The sequence below is a fragment of the Charadrius vociferus genome, unplaced genomic scaffold (genome assembly GCF_000708025.1).
Source record: "Charadrius vociferus isolate BGI_N301 unplaced genomic scaffold, ASM70802v2 scaffold335, whole genome shotgun sequence".
Lineage (NCBI taxonomy): Eukaryota > Metazoa > Chordata > Aves > Charadriiformes > Charadriidae > Charadrius > Charadrius vociferus.
Genome location: NW_009648455.1, coordinates 357,821 through 376,291, shown reverse-complemented (window position 1 = coordinate 376,291; position 18,471 = coordinate 357,821). Strand labels below are relative to the sequence as shown.

The window sequence follows — 18,471 nt, the reverse complement described above, 5'->3', positions numbered from 1 at the left end:
AACCTTGATTGATATCCTCGGCATTCTGGCCTGCCTTTGAGAAATTGTTAGTTTTGTGGCTCAGCGATAGCAATGGCTGTCTTTCCTTTCTATTTGATTTGCTTTTTGCATGCAGAGATTAAATCAGGTTGAAGAATGAGAATCTCAGAGAACGAAGTAAGTTTCAAAAAGAAAAAAAAACAACAGCCAGGCATAGAGGAACTTTAGTCTTTCAAACAGAGAAAATTAGGAGGAGTTTTCAGAGCTTTAGCAAGAGATTCAAAAGCATCTGCTGTGCTTTTTCCTCAGTAAATACCCTCAGCACCCGGGAGGGCTCTAATGTAGAGCTGAATGCAGCCAGCACAGAAATGTGACACAGGTACTATTTGTGGGTATATTGCTTTAGGTTATAAAAACCTCAGTCCAGGCCCATTACAAGGTTATTCTGCAACCATTATCAAGTCCGCTCCTGAAAGTGTGGGATGCCAGCTCAGGCACTTCTCTTCTGAGCTGGAAAGGTAGGTGCCACAGCTCTGTGGAGGGCTATAGAGTAGCAGGGCAGAGGAGGGAGGGCTGTCATATGGCAGTGAGGAACTGAGCTCTTTGTTTCATCTTTGGTACGGAGTGTCTAAGCAGCTAACGGTTGTGGTGGCGTGTGTGGCACCAGCACCCAGGTTAGGTCTCACCATGATGAGCTGACGTTTCTGTTCTGCAGGAACACCTGAGCTTTCCAGGGCAGGGAGCAGCCAGAGCTGGTTCAAGAAACCAAAATTATGAAATTTCTCATGACATGACTTTTCTTGGGGAAGCTTCCTAGTATTTATTAAAATGTTTTGGTTTGATTGAGCTTTGTTTATGTTTACAGCTGTTTTTCATTCTTCTGTCTTTTTTTTTTTGAAATAAAGGTTGAATCATTTAAAATTGCTGTAGGGTAGTTGGCCATGTGTAGCAGTAGCAGGTGTGATACAAAAATAGATAGGGTTTATTTTTGACCGATTCTGGTAGTCATCTAGTTTTACTATGCAGTGAAGTCATGTTAACTCCATTTTAATGTATTTTTGAGTGGAGTGGAGCAGAGTTTAGAATGAGAAGATAAATGAAAACATGAACTCCCCAGCGCGTGGAACCAGTTTGGAAGTTTCCCAGTGGGACTGCGTCCATCTTCACTCCAAAATGGCTGCTGCGTGCATGCTGTCTTGCCCCTCCTGTCTGCTTTGTTCCTGAGGTGGACACAGCGCGGCAAAACACTCTGCTCCTGTCAACAGATAGTGGTCTTTAGCATTTAGTGGGGTTTACTCATCTCTGTTGCACTGATCCAGGTCATGAGGCCAGGAAAGCCAGTCCATGGTCCCAATCCAACCCCAGCGCTCCCATGATAGCAGTTTCTTTTTGCCAGCAGTGTGTTTACCAGGAGCGTGTTATGATAGTGTGGTTTGTTTTTTGTTTTTTTTCCAGATGAAAATGAATGTGAGCAGAACAATGGAGGCTGCAGTGAATTTTGTGTTAACCTGAAGAACTCCTACCGCTGCGAGTGTGGGATCGGGCGCACACTGGGAAGTGACGGGAAAACCTGTGAAGGTGAGGTTTTGGCTATCACAGTCTGCTGGAAACGATACAAGTCACTCCCCTTCCCTTGCAGCGCTAGTTCTCCCTTGGCTCCTTGCAGCTGGGATTAAATGTCACTCGTATCACTTCTGTGCTTGCCAGTGGGGTTGTTACTGAAATACCCTTCTAATAAAGCAGAGAGGAGTCTCCTTGTTCTCCCTTCCTTGTTCATTTCTGTTAGGATTTGCTTGTATTTATCTGCATGCGAGGAGAGGCAGCAGTTGATCTGGAAGATTGGTTGTCCAGACAGAACTAGTTATTGCTGGAGATGCTGGGATTTGGCTCTGGAGACTTCCATGATAGTTGTGCAGGGGTAGGTCTAGCACTGCTGGGTTTTGACAGCTAGCATTAGGTGTGGGGTCCTGTCATGACATTAGACGAGAGTATGAGGATCACTTAGCCTCCCAGGCTAGAGATGGAGGAGAGGGGGTGCCACTCTGTAACCAGAAGCTGGATTTGAGATTAGGGCTCCATCCATTTTGACTCTTTGCCTTTTTTTTTTTTTTTTTTTGTTACGTGCTTAGTTGTGGGCTCTGCTGTGTGCAGCTGCTACAGTTACTTCCCAGTGGTGGCACGGCCAGGTTGAAAACCCTTGATAAGTTTAGACTGTTAGCTTAGCAGGGGCTTAAAGACAAAATTGTAGGTTTGACCTGTTGTCCCTAACAATGTACAAACATCTTTGAGCAGAAATACGAACACCCAGCAAAACTGGACTTGTGCATGATGTTTTCTGTGGTCAGCTGTGAAGAGCAATGTGTCCCCTCGCAGACAAAGCTGATCTGTTGTATGTTCACAGATACTGTGTGGCTTCAGACAAGGATAATAGCTACAGATGTGCCTCACTTTCGAGCTACCCAGTTGCCAGAACTGAATACATCTGCAGCCTGCATGCAACCGTACATTAGCTGCTGCATAGCAGACATCCCTGGTGCATGGAAAGAGAGGGATTGACATTGTGTTTTTGGGCTGGACTCCACCCTTCTTTATGGTTCACTGACAGCTGGCTCCAAGCTGCAGTTTTTGTCCCTGTTTTTCCCCTTCTTTGATACCAAAACACGTTTCATCTGACACTTGTGAAAATCTCCTCTCCGAGCTCTGTTAATAAAACATCACTCATCCAGACACTGACACTTCCCTGGGGAAAGCTGCTGTGCAGAGTGCTCCTTAAGTACTTGTTAAGTTGTCTAGGGCCAAAAAATGATCTGTGGGCTTTGTCCCTTCCACATCCAGCACTGAGCTGGTGGGGTGTCACGTAAACCAGCTGTGCTACGTGGCAGTTTTTATTCCTGAGCTCTTCTGACAGGGCTGGAATAGTCTGTGCTTGGAAACTCATTTGTTTCTGTCATTCCCAAAGTTGGATTTAAGGGCCTTTTGATACATGATTTTAACTTCCACTTCTGTAAAAAAGATGGTGCTTTTCAGAAGTTTAACACTGCTGCTGGGGATTTTTACAATCTTGTTAGTGAGTTTTATTTCTAAAGATGTGTCCTTAGTTTTGTGAGCCATTAGAGTATGTGATTTACTTGTGAGCCACCTCACAGCTGTTGCTTTCAGCAAATGCAGGAGATTTAGTTTGATTACATGAGCTGGTGAGGCTGAGTAGGGTTAGGAGTGTCTCAAAATTTCCCTTGTAATGCTTTACCCATTACTTTGACTCATGTGGCGTGTTCAGGCTGTTGTTTTCCAAGTAATTTGTAGGATTGAGTATGGGATTTCCATTATTTTCTTTACATTTCAGTGAAAACCACACAGTCATTTCTGATGGCAAGCTTAGGGAGAAGCATTTTCTGTTTGATTTCTTTATATTGTATGTACTGTTGTTTTACTGAGAACATCTAGCAATATTCATGCTAAAAGGTTTAAAAAAAAAGCAATGGTTGTTTTTGGTTTTTTTTTTTAAATCATTATACTCTGTTATTTTCTTTCTAATAGAAAGCCAAAACCAACTGGAAATGGCCTTACTTGCCTTAGATTTTCAAATCTTCAGGATGTATTTGGATGACCTTTCAGGCTCTTCTGCAGCTGTAGTCATTCGGAACATGTTTTACACAAAAACTCAGATCCCTAGAGAATTGCCTCACCTGAACAGAAAAGATGTAAGACAAGACGTGACAAATCCCCCAATTAGCTGTGCTGCCCTGTCTCCTCTGCACTTCAGAATGGGGGAAAATTAGGAGGGGAATTGACCTTACACTGTGAACTTGTGTCGTTCTATCCCTGTGATAATGCATCTCAGGATAGCCAACCTCAAAGCCTGAAACTCACAAACTCGCAAAATTCCTGCTAAACAAACTCCTACGAGCAGAGTTTCATCCTCAGCCTACAAAAAGGGATGCAGGAATCCACTATACCTACCTCCATCACAGCTGGGAAACCCACAGGCAAAGAGTGCATCATCTTCTCTCTGGTGTTCCCTGATGGGAATAGGAGGTGGCTACATGCGAGTCTGTCCACCACAAGACACCTCCCTTGCAAATCCCAGGGCTTTAATTCTGGTGATGACTAAGGGAGTGAGTATGGTTCCACATGGTAGAAGGTCTAAGAGGATTTCCCCCCACCTTTTTGAAGTAAGGAATGGCATAAAAATTTTGTTTAAAAGGATGTCTCAGAATTTAGAAAGGGCCAAGCTGAAGATTGCCTATTCAGCCTTCTTATGTATGCCAGTTATAGCATGTCATTTAACTTGGTAAGCTTTTTCACAGAATTCCTTGTTAACTTCACAGTGAAATAACAAACACTGGAAATTGTTCAATTAAAAATAGGTTTCCACCGCATTTTCTTGGAAGCAAGCTCTCACCATGCTGTTGCCTTCAAGCTTTGTGTTGGTCATGCTGTTGTTAGTCAGCCAGGAGTATATGTCGGGGCCTGCGTAGCTGTCACGCAGCTGCCTTAGGAGCAGGGTGTACTGATTTTCCTTTCTTTTGCAGAAATTGAAGGCTGTCACAATAACAATGGAGGCTGCAGCCATACCTGTATTGAAGTGGAAGACACATACCAATGTGAATGTCCGAGGGGACTTGTTCTGTCAGAAGACAACCACACTTGCCAAGGTAGGTCAACAAAATCTCCCCCACAACCTCTGTCTTCTGGTTGTTTTTTGTTTTTGTCATGTTCTCTTAGTCTGTTTTTGTCGTGTTCTCTTAGTCTGTCCCTTCTAGTTTGGTTAATGGAGCTTTGTTATTAATGACAGATCATCCAAAACCGAGAGCCTGGAGACATTGCTCTTATTACCAGGCAGGAGAACAGAGACACAGGACCCAGCTGGGTGCATCTTGTATTCACAGGCGGTTTTGGCAGTGTTCACTTACAATTAAGATTGCTTAACATGTCCCATTATATTGCTCTGTTTCAGCTGGGTATGCCTTTGACAAATCTATGCTATTAGAACTGAAATTTTCCGTGCTTCAAACTGGGCTTTTAAAATTTCAGCTGAAGTGGTTCATTCCCTTCCAAGAACGGGGCTAAAGAGAGAGAGGTGGTTTTTTGCCCAAGTATCTCTGTAGCCATTCCAGTAAGCATTCCTATGTCTTGAAGCAGGGCACTAGTTCTGATAATAGGTGTTTCTGCTGTCCCTTGGAAAAGTGCCCGAGATAGCATCTGAAAACTGACTGTTGCTTCTGCTGCATAGAGGCAAGGGCAATGTTATCCTTGGAAGACCTTCCGTCTGAACTTTGCTCAAATCCTGCACACGGGGAGTCCTTCTTGCCGACTCACTTGTGCCTGTTGCATGCACATGGAATAAACATGTTCCCTGCTTTGGGGTTGCAAGAGCCGAGTGAGATTTCCTTTGCAAATACATCCAGGCTCCCAGGATCAATTTGGCTCTGCAGGAGTGAGCGCAGGGAGCAGAGGATCAGGAGGAAGTTCGTGAGGGCATTAAGAGTTAAGCAGAGGGTCTGTAGCTCCTCATGCAATGACTTCTTACAGTCCAGGACTTGCACCCAGCATTCTTCTGGGTCTCATGGTCCCAGAGCTAGCTGAGCGCCTGAGGTGTCAAAAGCATCGAGCAGCCTGTCTGTCTTGTAGAGAAGATGTCTGCTATGAACTGTTGCTGAAGGGACATTTACTCAAAACTGCATGTTGAGGAGAGCTACGTGAGCGTGTGAAAGACAGAGGTGATGCTCTCTGTTGGGCCTTATCTGACTTGCCTGACCTCTTCTCAGACCTGTCAGGATCAGCACAAAGCTGGAGAAGGTACACTACTGCCCTGGTAGAGACAGACCTCATAGCTCTCTGCTTGTGTTCTGCCTTGGTGGGCCCATGAAGAACCTGTGTGGTTGCTTTCAGACATTTCCATGGGAATTGGCTAATGGACTGGACTTGGGCCATAGCCAGAGCAGGATCCAAAATGCAATAAAAGGGAGCCTGTCGTGGGCTAATTCACTTGGGCTTTAGATAAAATACCAATAAGATGGTGTTACTTGGTGTGCTCAGAACCTCCTGTAGTCTGACATGTTACAGAGTGCCCAGACATCAGTTAGAGGAACAGATTCAGACTTCGTGGTAGTCGACAAGGCAGGTATGTCTCAGAGGGGAAGTCGGAATGGTTCTACTTGATGAAATTTCTGCTTTTTAAGCTTTTTAGAAATGCAGGGCACTGTTTTCAGGGATGAACACTGCACCCTTGGGATTCAGTAGTGCTTACTGCTCCAGCAGAGAGCCGGGTGGGGAGGAAGAGATGGGAGTTTCCAAGAGCTGTGATTGTACTTACTGATTGAAGGTCTGATTGATGGATACAAGCCAGAAAAGAGCCATATTCTTCAATCCTGGCTCCCTGAGGCAACCCCAGCAGGGTTAGAAGACCATGCATTTCTCAGCTGGTGTTTCTCCTTCTTCTGAGGCTGCTAATGAGAGCAGCAGCACCGCCGGGTGCCAAGCTGGGGCTCGGGGTACAGCATCTCATAAAGCAAAATTGGCTGTTCTTTTGCGTTTCATGAATTTATGTCCCCACGCAGTGGTCTGCAATTTTGAGCCGATATGACAGAATATATCTAGAACTGTACCACACAATATTTTATGGCATCTAATCAGGTTTATAGTGGTGCAATTAACAGCGCAGGGCAGGCACAGTTGCCTGAAGCAATTGGATCTGCAGCCTATCAACCCTCCTCTGCACTGTCTCTTCGTTCAGAACAAACATTAATAATCTTCCACAGAAATCACAGTCTTGGCTGCAATTTTCCCACAAAGATACCAGCCAAGGAAATACTTGGAATTTTGCAGACCACCCGCGTACCCCACCTCTTTCTGAAGCGTGGCAGTGAAAGGCTTTTCTCTCTTCTCCCGTGCCCAAGCCTTATATGCAGTTAAGCAGGGTACGATGGTGTAGTTTGTGTTTGTAGCAGTGGTTCAGGGCTCCCCAGCACCAGAGAGCCTGTTCTGTTGAGCAGTCTGTGCAAAAAGATAACCTCTGCCCCAAGCAGCTGTACTTTGAAAGGCCAAGGAAGGAGCCACAGGCCGGACAAGAAACATGGTGCCAACAATAGCAGACAGCAAAATGAGTGTTGGACTCACCACAGAAGCTTCCTACCAGCGTCAGGGTACTTGCAGGCATCAGTGCAAAGCAGAGTTTCAAGTGGTAATGAGGGGGCTTTCCCACTACTTACAGATGCTCTGCGGTGTACGAGGGTGAAAAACTGAAATGTATGACTGGCAAAGACTAGGTGAGGTTCTCAGGAGCCTCGCAGGCTGGGGTGAGCCCAGGGCAGGGGTGCAAGAAATGGGTGCTGGCAGCAAGTCAGGAGAGTGCAGCTCTCTGAATGGATGTAAGTTGTGAATAAAAGTGGATTCCTTGGCACCCAGGATAACTCGTTTCTGCTGGGCATCTCAGCCTTGGCAGTCGGGACCTCATCACTTGCCCTGGAATAACACGTCTGCGTATAGTCAGGCTACCTTGCCAGCTCCTTTTCAGCTCCCCCTCCAATGCTGTTGCTGGCAGTCTGTCTTGGGGGAATCAGGCCTGCTCAGAGCTGAATCACGCTGATGCACGCGGTCTCTCTGCTTGCAGCACCATTGTTCAATTGGTAGAACTGAAACACTGTTCTCGGTATTGATTACTCTTCTGTGTACAAATGTCTAGGGTGGTTTGAATTACATTACCAGTTACTCTGAGATCATTAGTATAAGTAGTTTCCCAGAGTGTTTTCCCAAATGGTGATGAGTTGGCTTGAATCAAAAGTGGATCTGCTCACAGGTTTCAGTCACTTGTTTCTGTGCCCAGGTGCAACTCCTGCAATGCTAGAGCAGAGGTTAAATAGGTGTCTCTTCTTTCTTCCCCTTTGTGCCAAAGACATTTAGATACGCAGTTACCCTGAACCAAGATGGTCCTGAACTTTGGAGAATTGCAGTTGGGATCCAAACTCTCTTGCCCTGAATTACACCTTTCTAAAAGCATTAAATTTTCTTATTCATCAAAGAGTCACTAGAACAGTGAAGCTTTAAATCCACATTGAGCCAATCAGTTCTCCAAAGGATATTCATCACTGCATTGCACTGCGTTCTCAAAGTCCCTTTGTCTCCTTGTGAGCTTTTGCCATTTGACATGCTCGGTTATTCCCACTTGCCTTCTACTGTGGATGGAGAAAGAGTTAAGGTGATTCTTAGTTCTTTCATTTTCTGTTCTAACCCAGCAATGTCATTATGAGAGCATATTGCTTTGGGCAGACTGCATACATTTTAGCATATCACCTTGAAAAGATCAACTTTTAATAAAAATTACTCCCTGCAGGTACACAGTAGCTGTTACAAATACCTTAGCTGGGACAGGAGAATTTTTTAAGGGGGGTAAAAGGCATGTTTTAGCAGTGTGCCTTGTATCCAAGGTCCAGAATCCTGGTTTATATAATTAGGATGAAAATTAAGGGAAGGGAGATCGTATGAATGTCAAAGATTGGGACTGTAATTAATTTTAGGAGAAAGCTTGGGGAACTAGTATTTGCAAAAAGTTTTGTCACGTGATTTTAAAATATGAGAAATGGAAATTCTGGAGGGTGTTTGTTTTTCTGGCTGAGAAGAGACCAGAATATGTGCACCAGTATGCTTGTCCTGTATGTAACTGAATAGATATGTATAGACCCAAGGAATATATATAGCAATTACTTTTTTATTGAAGATTATTCCCTCTTCTTTCCTTTTTCATTTTGTCCAATATCTATGCTTTCTCCACTTCTTATGTAATGAAATTTTAATTAAAAAAAGTTCACCTGGAGATCTGTATTAAAATTCAAAGGTTAGAAGGTAGAATGAGTGAGCTAATTGGGTTTGTTTGTCAGAGCTGGGTTTATTGGTTATAAAAATATTATTACTGCATTTTGAGGTGCTTCCATTTTGGCTCAGCATCTATATGGAATTACTCTGCCTTGTTTTGACATGTTCTGGGTTTGATGTAAAACCTGATAAAGGGTCTTTAAAAAATGGCTTTGCCTGGGGTGCTCTGAATTTGATATCCATACCTGGGAAAGGCTCTTGCCAGGATATAGCAGTGCAAGAGAGATCTATCAAACCTGTGCTTGAGTATTAAGTATAGCTGGAAATAATGCGTAGCTAAGTTTCTGCTGCAAGTCGTCTTCATCTTGGGGCAGTGGTAGCTTGGGAGGTTTGTGTTGTGTAGATGGGAACATAAGACAGGTAGTTAGATTACTGTTGTTAGATAGTATCGTAAACATAGCATAATGATTGCCCTTTTTTTCTTCCAATAGTAGTTGGTGTACAGCCCTTTCTCACCTCCCTGATATATTTGTGCTCTGTGATAGTTTTGTAGTACAAACGGCTATTCTGGGGACTTTCCTTGTAGTGCCAGTGCTGTGCAAGTCCAGCTCTATTGAGGTGAGCATCCCAAAGGATCTGGTTGGAGGCCTGGACCTTTCCCTCATCAACACTTCCTGCAAAGGAGTATCCAATGGCACTCACGTCAACATCCATTTCTCCTTGAAGTCCTGCGGCACTGTTGTAGATGTATGTATACCCGTTGCTGTCTTGTCTTTTGGGATCTCTCGGATTTGGGGACTTGGCTATGGCTTACTTGGGGAATGAAGTCGATTTAGCTGTACCAACAGAGCAGTTCCAGGGTTGCCGTGTAGCTGGCCTCAGACTAGACCTGGGGTGGCATCCCAAAGTAGGAGAGCTTGTTCCATCTCCTCCCCAGTGGTGTGTGCCTGTCAGCATGGGCACTGCTTTCTGCGTACCCAGCACTTCATAGAGGCAGCTTCATCATCCTTCTGGTGCAGAAAGCGCAAGTGGTGTGACGCTTCACCCTCCTGTTGAGACAAAATCTGGTCCCCTGATAATGTTTCAAAGGTTATACTGGCAACTGGTCAGGAACCAGAGGGCTCATCTTAGCAGATGGGTAGTAATTGGAAGCAAATTCCTCTGCTTCGTGCAGGAATACAGTGCATCAAAATTGACAGCAAACTGATACAGCCCCTTAGATCATAGGTAAGCACGAAGATCGCTTTGGTTGCAGCATATAACTTCACAAACTGTCCTTTCAGTGGTTAGTTTGTGTCTGAGTTTCCTGAACAAGGCAAACTCAGCTGCTAGGCTGAACTCAGAGATGTCTTTCTCAATGATCTCCCCTTTCCCTTAAACTACTTTTTTTGCTGCAGGTAATAAATGACAAAATCATCGCCACCAATCTGGTGACTGGCTTACCAAAGCAGACTCCAGGAAGCAATGGGGACATCATTGTCCGCACCAGCAAGCTGCTGATCCCGGTGACCTGTGAGTTCCCACGCCGGTATACCATCTCCGAAGGTTATGTGCCCAACCTCAAGAACTCACCCTTGGAAATCATGAGCCGCAACCAGGGCATCTTTCCCTTCACTCTTGAGATCTTCAAAGACAAAGACTTCGATGAACCCTACAGGGGTGCGCTTCCCACCCTCAAGCTTCGGGACTCTCTGTACTTTGGGATTGAACCCTTGGTACACGTCAATGGACTAGAGACACTGGTAGAGAGCTGCTTTGCCACTCCCACCTCAAAAATTGATGAGATCCTGAAGTACTACCTGATTCAAGATGGGTGAGTTCCCTCTGTTGCTGGCTATTAGATGGGAATTGACAGCGGGGCTAAGTTGCATTGCCTGTGTGATGCAGGAAACACTATCCACAGCAGCCCGTCTGCTGTGTTCCTCACAATCACCAGCACCCAGGCCATCAAGCTGAAACCACCTGCCCCATCAAAAGTGATTGGGAGAAACACTGGGAGGCAGTGAAAGAGGTTACTCCAAGTGCAGCCTTTACAGGGCGTATTTCGCTGTAACTAGCCTTGTGGATAATTGAGTTGGCTCCAGTAGAAACGATATTCTTCCTGATATCCTCTCTCTGTCAGCCTGCAGAGTGCCAAACCAATTGGCACAACCCCCTGATGGCCATGTGCCACTGCCATGCAGCCACCGCAGCAACTGGAGCAAGTTTCTTAATTTTCCCATTTCCTTTTATTATAGCGTGAGCCAGAAGACTCCGTGGCCGGTCCTGGTTGGAGCTCCAGGAGCTCCCCTTGCTTTGCTCTCTCCCTGGTGCCTCTCAGTGCAATAAGCTTAGGGTCCTTCAGTTTGGCTGTAATTTTCTGAGGTGTTTGGGTTTAGTGATCATTCCAGGATATGCTAGTAAAAAACTCAGGGTGGATCTGTGGGTTCACTGTAACAAGTTTTCTGTCAGAGGTTTGGGGAGCATTTTTGTGGCGTCTGCTGTGGCTCCTATGGTGACCCCTATTTTCAGATACTTTTTTGGGTGCTAACATGGATAGTGCCACGGTGCAATGTTGCTGTGGAGTGTTTGCACCCAGCAGTGCCTGGCAGCTTAACCAGACAACGCTGTGGAAACATCACAGTTGGGAACTCGTCTGCTGTCCTCTAGGGAGGAAAGTCCAGCCAAAGTAATATCTAAGACATACCCAAGTGTCATGGCCCGACAGTCAAGGGACTGTGCTTGTATAAGTCCTGTATTCTGTCTGCCAAACCATCTAATGAGGACAACAATTATTTCCTCAGCTGCCAGGCTAAATCATCCACTGTTACAGCTGGTGATGACAAGTCCTGTGTGATTGTCTTGTAGCAAAAGGGTCCTGCAGAGTACAGTACATAAAAACACTGCTTTCATTTCCTTCTGACAAAGGTCTCAGCATTAGCTTGCCCTCCCTCCATCCTAGGCTGCAGTCCTTCTGTGCCTGACATTTCTGGGGTTTATAAGCGGATTTGTATGGAAGGATTGATTTATTGACTCCCCTTCACAGAGTCAAGGCTCCAAACATTCCTTCATTTCTCACCATGAGTGAAAATGATGGGATTCAAAACAGTGGCCAAAACCTGAGCCGAATCGAGAAGGGAGAAGGCAGAAAAATGTCATCTCTTGAATTCACCACAGAGCTATTTGAAGGACTTAAGGCACCAGCAGCCCCTTTGGTACTGTTATCCTGCAGAGGGCATTAAAACTTCACCGAAGGGAAAAGTGGGCTGGAGCCTCATCCAGCCTGCTCTGCTTTCCAGCCCTCACTGCAGGCCCCAGTGTCCCCAGACATGGCAGACTCTGCGCTGTGCTGTATTTAAATTGAACCGCTCACTTAGACCAAAGGCTAATGGTGTGCTGTTTAGCTAACTGCAGTTATGGCAGACTCTGCGCTGTGCTGTATTTAAATTGAACAGCTCACTTAGACCAAAGGCTAATGGTGTGCTGTTTAGCTAACTGCAGTTATTTGTCTCTTGGTGTGCTTGCAGCAATTAAAAAGTAAAATTAGCTGAATACGCTGCTGATGTGTCCCTGCTCCAAACAGTTCTGTAATAACCCAGTTTCCTTCCATCAACCCAGCCCCAAAAGCCCAAGGCAATAAAGATGGGATTTTTAAATCAGTTTGATTGTGTAGGACCAGACCTGCAGGAGTTAACTGCTGCTTCCAAAAGGGAAACACCGTTTAAATTTGAGGGAATATACCTTAGACTGAGGGATAGGAAAATTCTCTCTCCTGCTTTCTTCCCTGTGAATTCCCAGCTGTCTCCACTTGGCAAGAGGTGGGAGCCACCTTCTGTGGGACTCCTCAACCCTCTCCCTATGCTCGTGTGAGAGCTGGAAATCAGGATTTTCCCAGATCCTTCCCCGCTGTCTCTGTGGTACCCTGTACTGCTGCTAGCCCAGCCAGCCAACCTCAAAGCAGCTCTCCTGCTTCTGATCTTGTTCTTCCTCTTTCTCAAAACAAAAATAAATAAAAAGCATTGACTGATTGCACAGGCGATAAATATTGCAGCTCTCTGGGGCATCCGGACCGAGGTCATGTCACTGAGGGCAATCCGTTGTAATCTGAGGTGGTCAAGAGCTGCGATTTGCCTGAGCGTGATGAGGTTAAGGCAGTTCCATCGCAAGGCTCATCTTGTTACTCCTCAGGCTGCCCCTCATTTGCAGGCTGAGGTGGTTATTTGGTTCTCCAAGCCCTCCTTTCTACCTTGCAACCCCCCCAATAAGAGGGTCAGAGCACAGCTCCTATGGCACAGCCACTCTCTGCTCCCCTAACCTAAGCACATTCTGCACAGGAAAAGGGTTATTTTCCCTGTATCCTGGCCAGGGTCGCTCATTATCCTTCCATACCTGTGCTCCCTGCCCCTTCTCACCTCTCCCAGGTGAGAAGCGGGGTCTGGGGGTTTCCTAGGGGGGTGGGACATGGTATGGCTCCCCCCACAACGCTGAAGTGTTTGACCCTGTGACTTAGAAGGTTTCTGAGCTCTTTTTGTCGTGCCGCAATGCATTTGTTGGAACCCTCCATAAGAAACACTTTAGGGGCATGGCAGGGGCTCATTGTGTCCTTGGTTCCTCCTTGTTCTTTGATTTTTCCCTCTCTCTATACACAAACCAGTAGGTTTCCTGCCACCAGTGTGGTGAACCTTTGGAAAACCTGCGATTTAGGAGTCAGTTTGAGCCAGTGTCCAAGAATCATCACTGTTCATATGCTCACAAATAAGGACATGACTAGGAGTTGGCACTTTATGGCCCCAAAGCTTGTCTAGTCACTTATGAAAAGTCTTTAACTGTCATTCTTTACAATCAGATGCCTTCAGGAATGCTACTTTTAAAAGCAGTTTTTATCTTAAACGACTTAGTAACATCTAGTGTTTGGCCTCAAGGGGGAGGAATCTGTGTCAATTTTTCTAGAGGCACAATGTTAATTTATTAGCTCCCCTTGGATGGCATTTTATGTTTGCCCCCCAGGCAGGTTAACTAGACCAGCGCTGCAGACAGGAATATCCCTTCAGACCGTGACCTCCCCTGGCTGAGAAAAGCTACAGAAATACGTGGTGGTGAAAATAATGCTAGGATCAGACCAATGCTTAGGGCTGCCATGAACATACACTGCTCTACTGTACGTTGCAGAAGGGCGATTCTGGGAGGGATTGCAGTAGGCTGCCGCCCACGGAGCCAAGTCAGCTGAGCAGCATAGAGATTTCCAAACACGCATTCTAGTGAAAGCAGAGCTACATATAGATGTGGGGTTTGCTGCTGTTTGATAATCCAATATGTCAAACGTCGGCATTTCTGACAATGCATTGCATATTTCTGGTGTAAAGATGGAAGCGAAAGGTAGCTGCGAGAGTAGGACTTTCAGCTGTCACACTGTTACCTCTTATCTCTTCCACCACCACTTTTATTTTTTTAATATCTTGCAAAGTCCACGTTTCTGGAATCAACTTGTTAAGCAGGACAAGCTGCATTGTAACGCAATATAAAAGCAGCATCTGTGCCTCTCAAAATGCCTCAGGCTTTGCAATAGGCAGCAGAAAATATCAGGTCACCCGAAATTTTTGTCTTGCTGTTTCTCTGTCAAACTCTAAATAGGCTGTAATAGTTTATAAATAGACTGCACCTGAAATGTAACTTTTTATAAAAGTTGTTTATTTCTTGCAGTTCTGTGACCTTTCACATGACTATATAGTGCTAGTGATGGAAAAATTTAAATTGTGATTTTTAGCTGTAGTGAATTTGAGCTGTCTGATCAAGTCGAGCAGGAAGAAAAATGTAGATGATGTAAAGCAAAGTAGATCTTGATTTTTTTAAAAAATATCATCGGTGATATTTTAGTAATTTGGGTAGCAACTTATTCATTTTAAGTGTGATTTATGTGCATATATATGTGTATACAGAAAGTACATAATACATTACATACCGTATAACAGTTCTGTTGATCACTGCAGACTGTTGCTCAGGAAGGTGAAATGAGGACAAACTTGCCTGCAGCTCTCTGGCAGTCCCTCTGCTGAGGGGACTGGACCACGTCCTGCCAGCTCTGTGCTGCTGAGCTGTTCGTTGTCTGGAGATGCTATTATCATCGCTGGTGTTTTTCCCCATCATTCCCGAATTTTCTCCTGTGGCCAAACAGGAAGTAACAAGGATGGTAGCCTAGCTGTAGACAGCCAAGCCTTCCTTTCCTTTCTCTGGTTAAATAGGGTGGGATGTTTTTTCTCTTTCTTTTTCCATTTCTGGGAAACCCATTAAAGCCCATCCCTCTGCTTTCCTCAGCTGCGTTTCTGATGATTCGGTGAAACAGTACACGTCAAAGGACCATCTTGCCAAGCATTTCCAGGTTCCTGTGTTCAAGTTTGTGGGCAAAGACAACAAGGTAAGCTCAAAACCCACCTCTTGGATATTGCATCAGCCCTGATGTGACTGAAGAGTCTCAGCACAGAGTTGGCTGTCTTATAGCACAAAAGGGAGGAATGGCTGGCTCAAGGCAGATGCTGCTGTGCCTATTCCAGCAGTTGTGTCTATAGCAGGTTAAAATTGTTGTTGTTTCCAGGGTAGTCTTGGGGGACCCTTGTATATATATATAGGGGTCCCTTGTATGCTGGACGAGAAAAGTTTTCCCAGTCACCAAACAGAAACCCGGGGAGTTAGGCACATTATGTAGTGTCCTATTTTAAAACAAGACAGTCTATGGTTTTGAAGCTCTTCAACCTTCTGTCTTCTCTAGCTCTTGTGAGTACAGATACCAGGTTTCCACATACACCACACTGCTTAATTCGATGTGAAACCAGGCTGTCCAGGCTGGTGGCACTCTGGGGCAGAAGCTTTGTAATGGGAAGACAGTTGAAGGATAACGCCATTTTCCTAATGCAGATAGCTTTCCTTTTCTGTGCTAAAAGAAATCAGGTCTTTCAGTCACTGTTGTTATGCTCAGCCAATGCTGCTTGCTCCAAAAACTATAAAGCTGCCTCTCCAGCTCCTGGAGAGCCTCAGTAGGGTTAAAACAGATGAGATCTTTCAAAATTCAGAAGTTTCTCTTGGCTGTCTGATTGCCACTGCTGCCTCTAACCTGCATCCTCCTGGTCTGTGCAATGGATTTTGCTTCAAACCTCACCATTGACCAAACATTCACAAATATTTGCTTCCCTAATTGCTGCTTGCAGGGATCTTGCTTGATCTCCTTGTCATTTAGAGGGCAGGGAGCTGCAATCCTGTCACTGTCTGCCTTCACTGTGCAGAAAGAAAAGGCAGCTGTCTCCCTTCCCTTTGTGTCCTCCTTCTCTCCTCAACAACCAGTCTTAGCCCCTCATCAACTTGCAGTTTCCTCCTTTGCCCCTCGGTCTCCTAGCTTTGTGTTTTCTCAGCTCACATCAAATTCTCTTGCACGTTCCTATCAGTCCATCTCCTTGTGAGGCTTCTTGCATTCTTGGCCTGCTTCCTACCAGTCCATGTGACCTCTTCCAAGCTTATTTGTGGCATTTTCATCCCTTCCTCTGGAGGATCATTTCATGCCTTCATATTCCCTGTCCAGCCCTTGGCTAACAGACAAACGCCATGCTCTGAGATCTCAGCCGGGCACTCTGGGAAACGTGCCCTCTCCTGGGCACATAAGAAAACAGATGGAGCAGCCAGTTTGGCTGTGGATGGCGATGGTGGATAAGGACCTTGTTGATGCGGGGACAGAAATGGCTGTACTGTGGGAATTGTGTCGTTCACGCTTTCTGAGAGCTAGCAGCATGGCCAGTCTGATTCCCAGACCTGCACCTTGACTTGCCCTGCTGTCTTGCCACCCTCCAGGAGGTGTTCTTGCATTGCCGCATCCTCGTGTGCGGGGCACTAGACGAGAGCTCTCGCTGCGCCCAGGGCTGCCGGAGACGGGTGCGCAGAACGGCTGCGATGGAGAAGGAGGAGGAGCAATCTGGTCACATGGCAAACCGCATCCTGACAGGCGGCCCCATCAGAATCGACTTTGATGACTAAGACTCACCCACAGGAACAGCATCTCTGCCTGAGACCAACCTTCCATATCAATGCCTTCTTTCATGGTTGTTTGAGAAACAAGAGGTATTTGGTAAAGCCCTACTTGAACCCCAGGACTTGTTTCCCTAACTGTGTGATGATTATTTGTGAAGTATGTTGGGCATAGAAGGCAGCCCTCTAAGTGCAACCCAGACTGCAGAACAGCTTGGTTTTCACCTGCGTTTCTTCCCAACAACCCTTCGGTTGAAGGGACCCTATGGCTTTGCAGGCCTGAAGTGTTACCTGACTTTGTCTTTCTCTACATCCACCTGCAGGCTCCACAGGACTCTTTGTCCTTGACTAAACAAATGTTATTCGAGGCCTTCTTTCATCAGACAGTACAAATAGTATCGTAGCTGAACGTGTTTGCTAGTGTTGCAGTTCTGTGAATGATGCTGAAGCTTTCGGATGTGCTGAGATTTTGGATGACCATTAATAAAAACATGTATAAAAATACACATCTCATAATGTGTAAGTTCCTTGGAGCTATAAAACAGTGGTCATTACAGGCAGCTAAAGCTCAGATTTATCACAGACACATTTAAACGTTATTTTTAAATAGTAAAAGGTATTTAATAAAACTTGATCTTTTTTTTAGTGTATTTTGATAATTGCATGCAGTTTAACAGTGTTTCGTCTTGTATTTAGCGTATCATTATTTTTCTCCCTCTTCTCTCCTCACCAAAACTGTGGTGCGTTTCATAAGTGCTATAGCACCTTGACTGTAAGAAAAAGACCATTAAATATCTATAAACACACACCCCGCAAGCATGCGGCTTACCAAGTGTTTGTTTGAAAGTTGAAATGCATTATCCTGGTCTAGAGAGGCTGCGGCTCAGACAAAAGGGATTAGGGCAATGCACATTATGTATTTAGAGTGATCATTTGTAATATGGGTAGTTCTTGGGACAGGGTTGTCCCCAGTGAGCCTGGTGACAGGAGACATGGCAGCCTTGTCTGAGTGACTGTGTGCATTTGCAGTCCCCTGGTGTATGAGAGCTGGCTAGAAACAAAATTACTGGTGATGGTGGCAGCATCATGCTCATCAGGGAATCCCTTTGGACGGTCAAACTCCTTCCAAAGAAAACATAACAGATGATCAGCTCGGGCTCTCCTGGGCTTCATTCAGGAGCAGGAGCGCTGCGTGGTGAAGGATTAAAAATGGGAGGGGAAAGGAAGGAGGCACAGCGAGCAGTGAAGGACCAAGTAGGAGAGGCAGGGCTGGAGGGTGAGGGAGGAAGGATCTGTCTTCGCCGCTGGCTGTGGCACTACAGTGTGTTCGTGAGGTTTCCTGCAAGAAGTTTCACAGTGTGCAGCTCTGTTCTGTGTGTTTGTAAGTGCGCTGGAAGCCCCCCCTAGTCTGCATTACCCATTTTCTACTTTGGTTGGAAGCAGCCAAATTGCTGCCAAGGCCAGAATTTGTTGCTGTTCTCAAATGGATGGGGAGTCTGCTTGAAGGGACCATTTAGAAGGGAGCCACAAATCACCTCAGCAGTATTCCATTTCGCAGATTTATTTCTTCTGGTGGCTGAGATTCCAGTGAGGAATGGACATTTGATGGGCTGGGAGTTTCATGATTTTTCTAAATGGCTTCATGGCTGCTTTTCCAATTTAGGAGTACGTATGTGCATGTGTGTATGTTAGAAT

General features: G+C 45.5%; 1 protein-coding gene across 1 annotated transcript in view; it reads left to right on the top strand.

Moving 5' to 3' along the window:
• OIT3 (oncoprotein induced transcript 3) overlaps nt 1-16,785 on the top strand; it is a 23,977-nt gene extending 7,192 nt beyond the window's left edge. Inside the window, exons 4-9 of the mRNA XM_009885640.1 lie at nt 1,435-1,557; nt 4,512-4,634; nt 9,377-9,537; nt 10,188-10,603; nt 15,082-15,181; nt 16,603-16,785. Of these exons, the coding sequence (XP_009883942.1) occupies nt 1,435-1,557; nt 4,512-4,634; nt 9,377-9,537; nt 10,188-10,603; nt 15,082-15,181; nt 16,603-16,785 (1,106 nt within the window). The remainder of the gene's footprint in view (nt 1-1,434; nt 1,558-4,511; nt 4,635-9,376; nt 9,538-10,187; nt 10,604-15,081; nt 15,182-16,602) is intronic.
• The last annotated feature ends 1,686 nt before the right edge of the window (nt 16,786-18,471 follow it).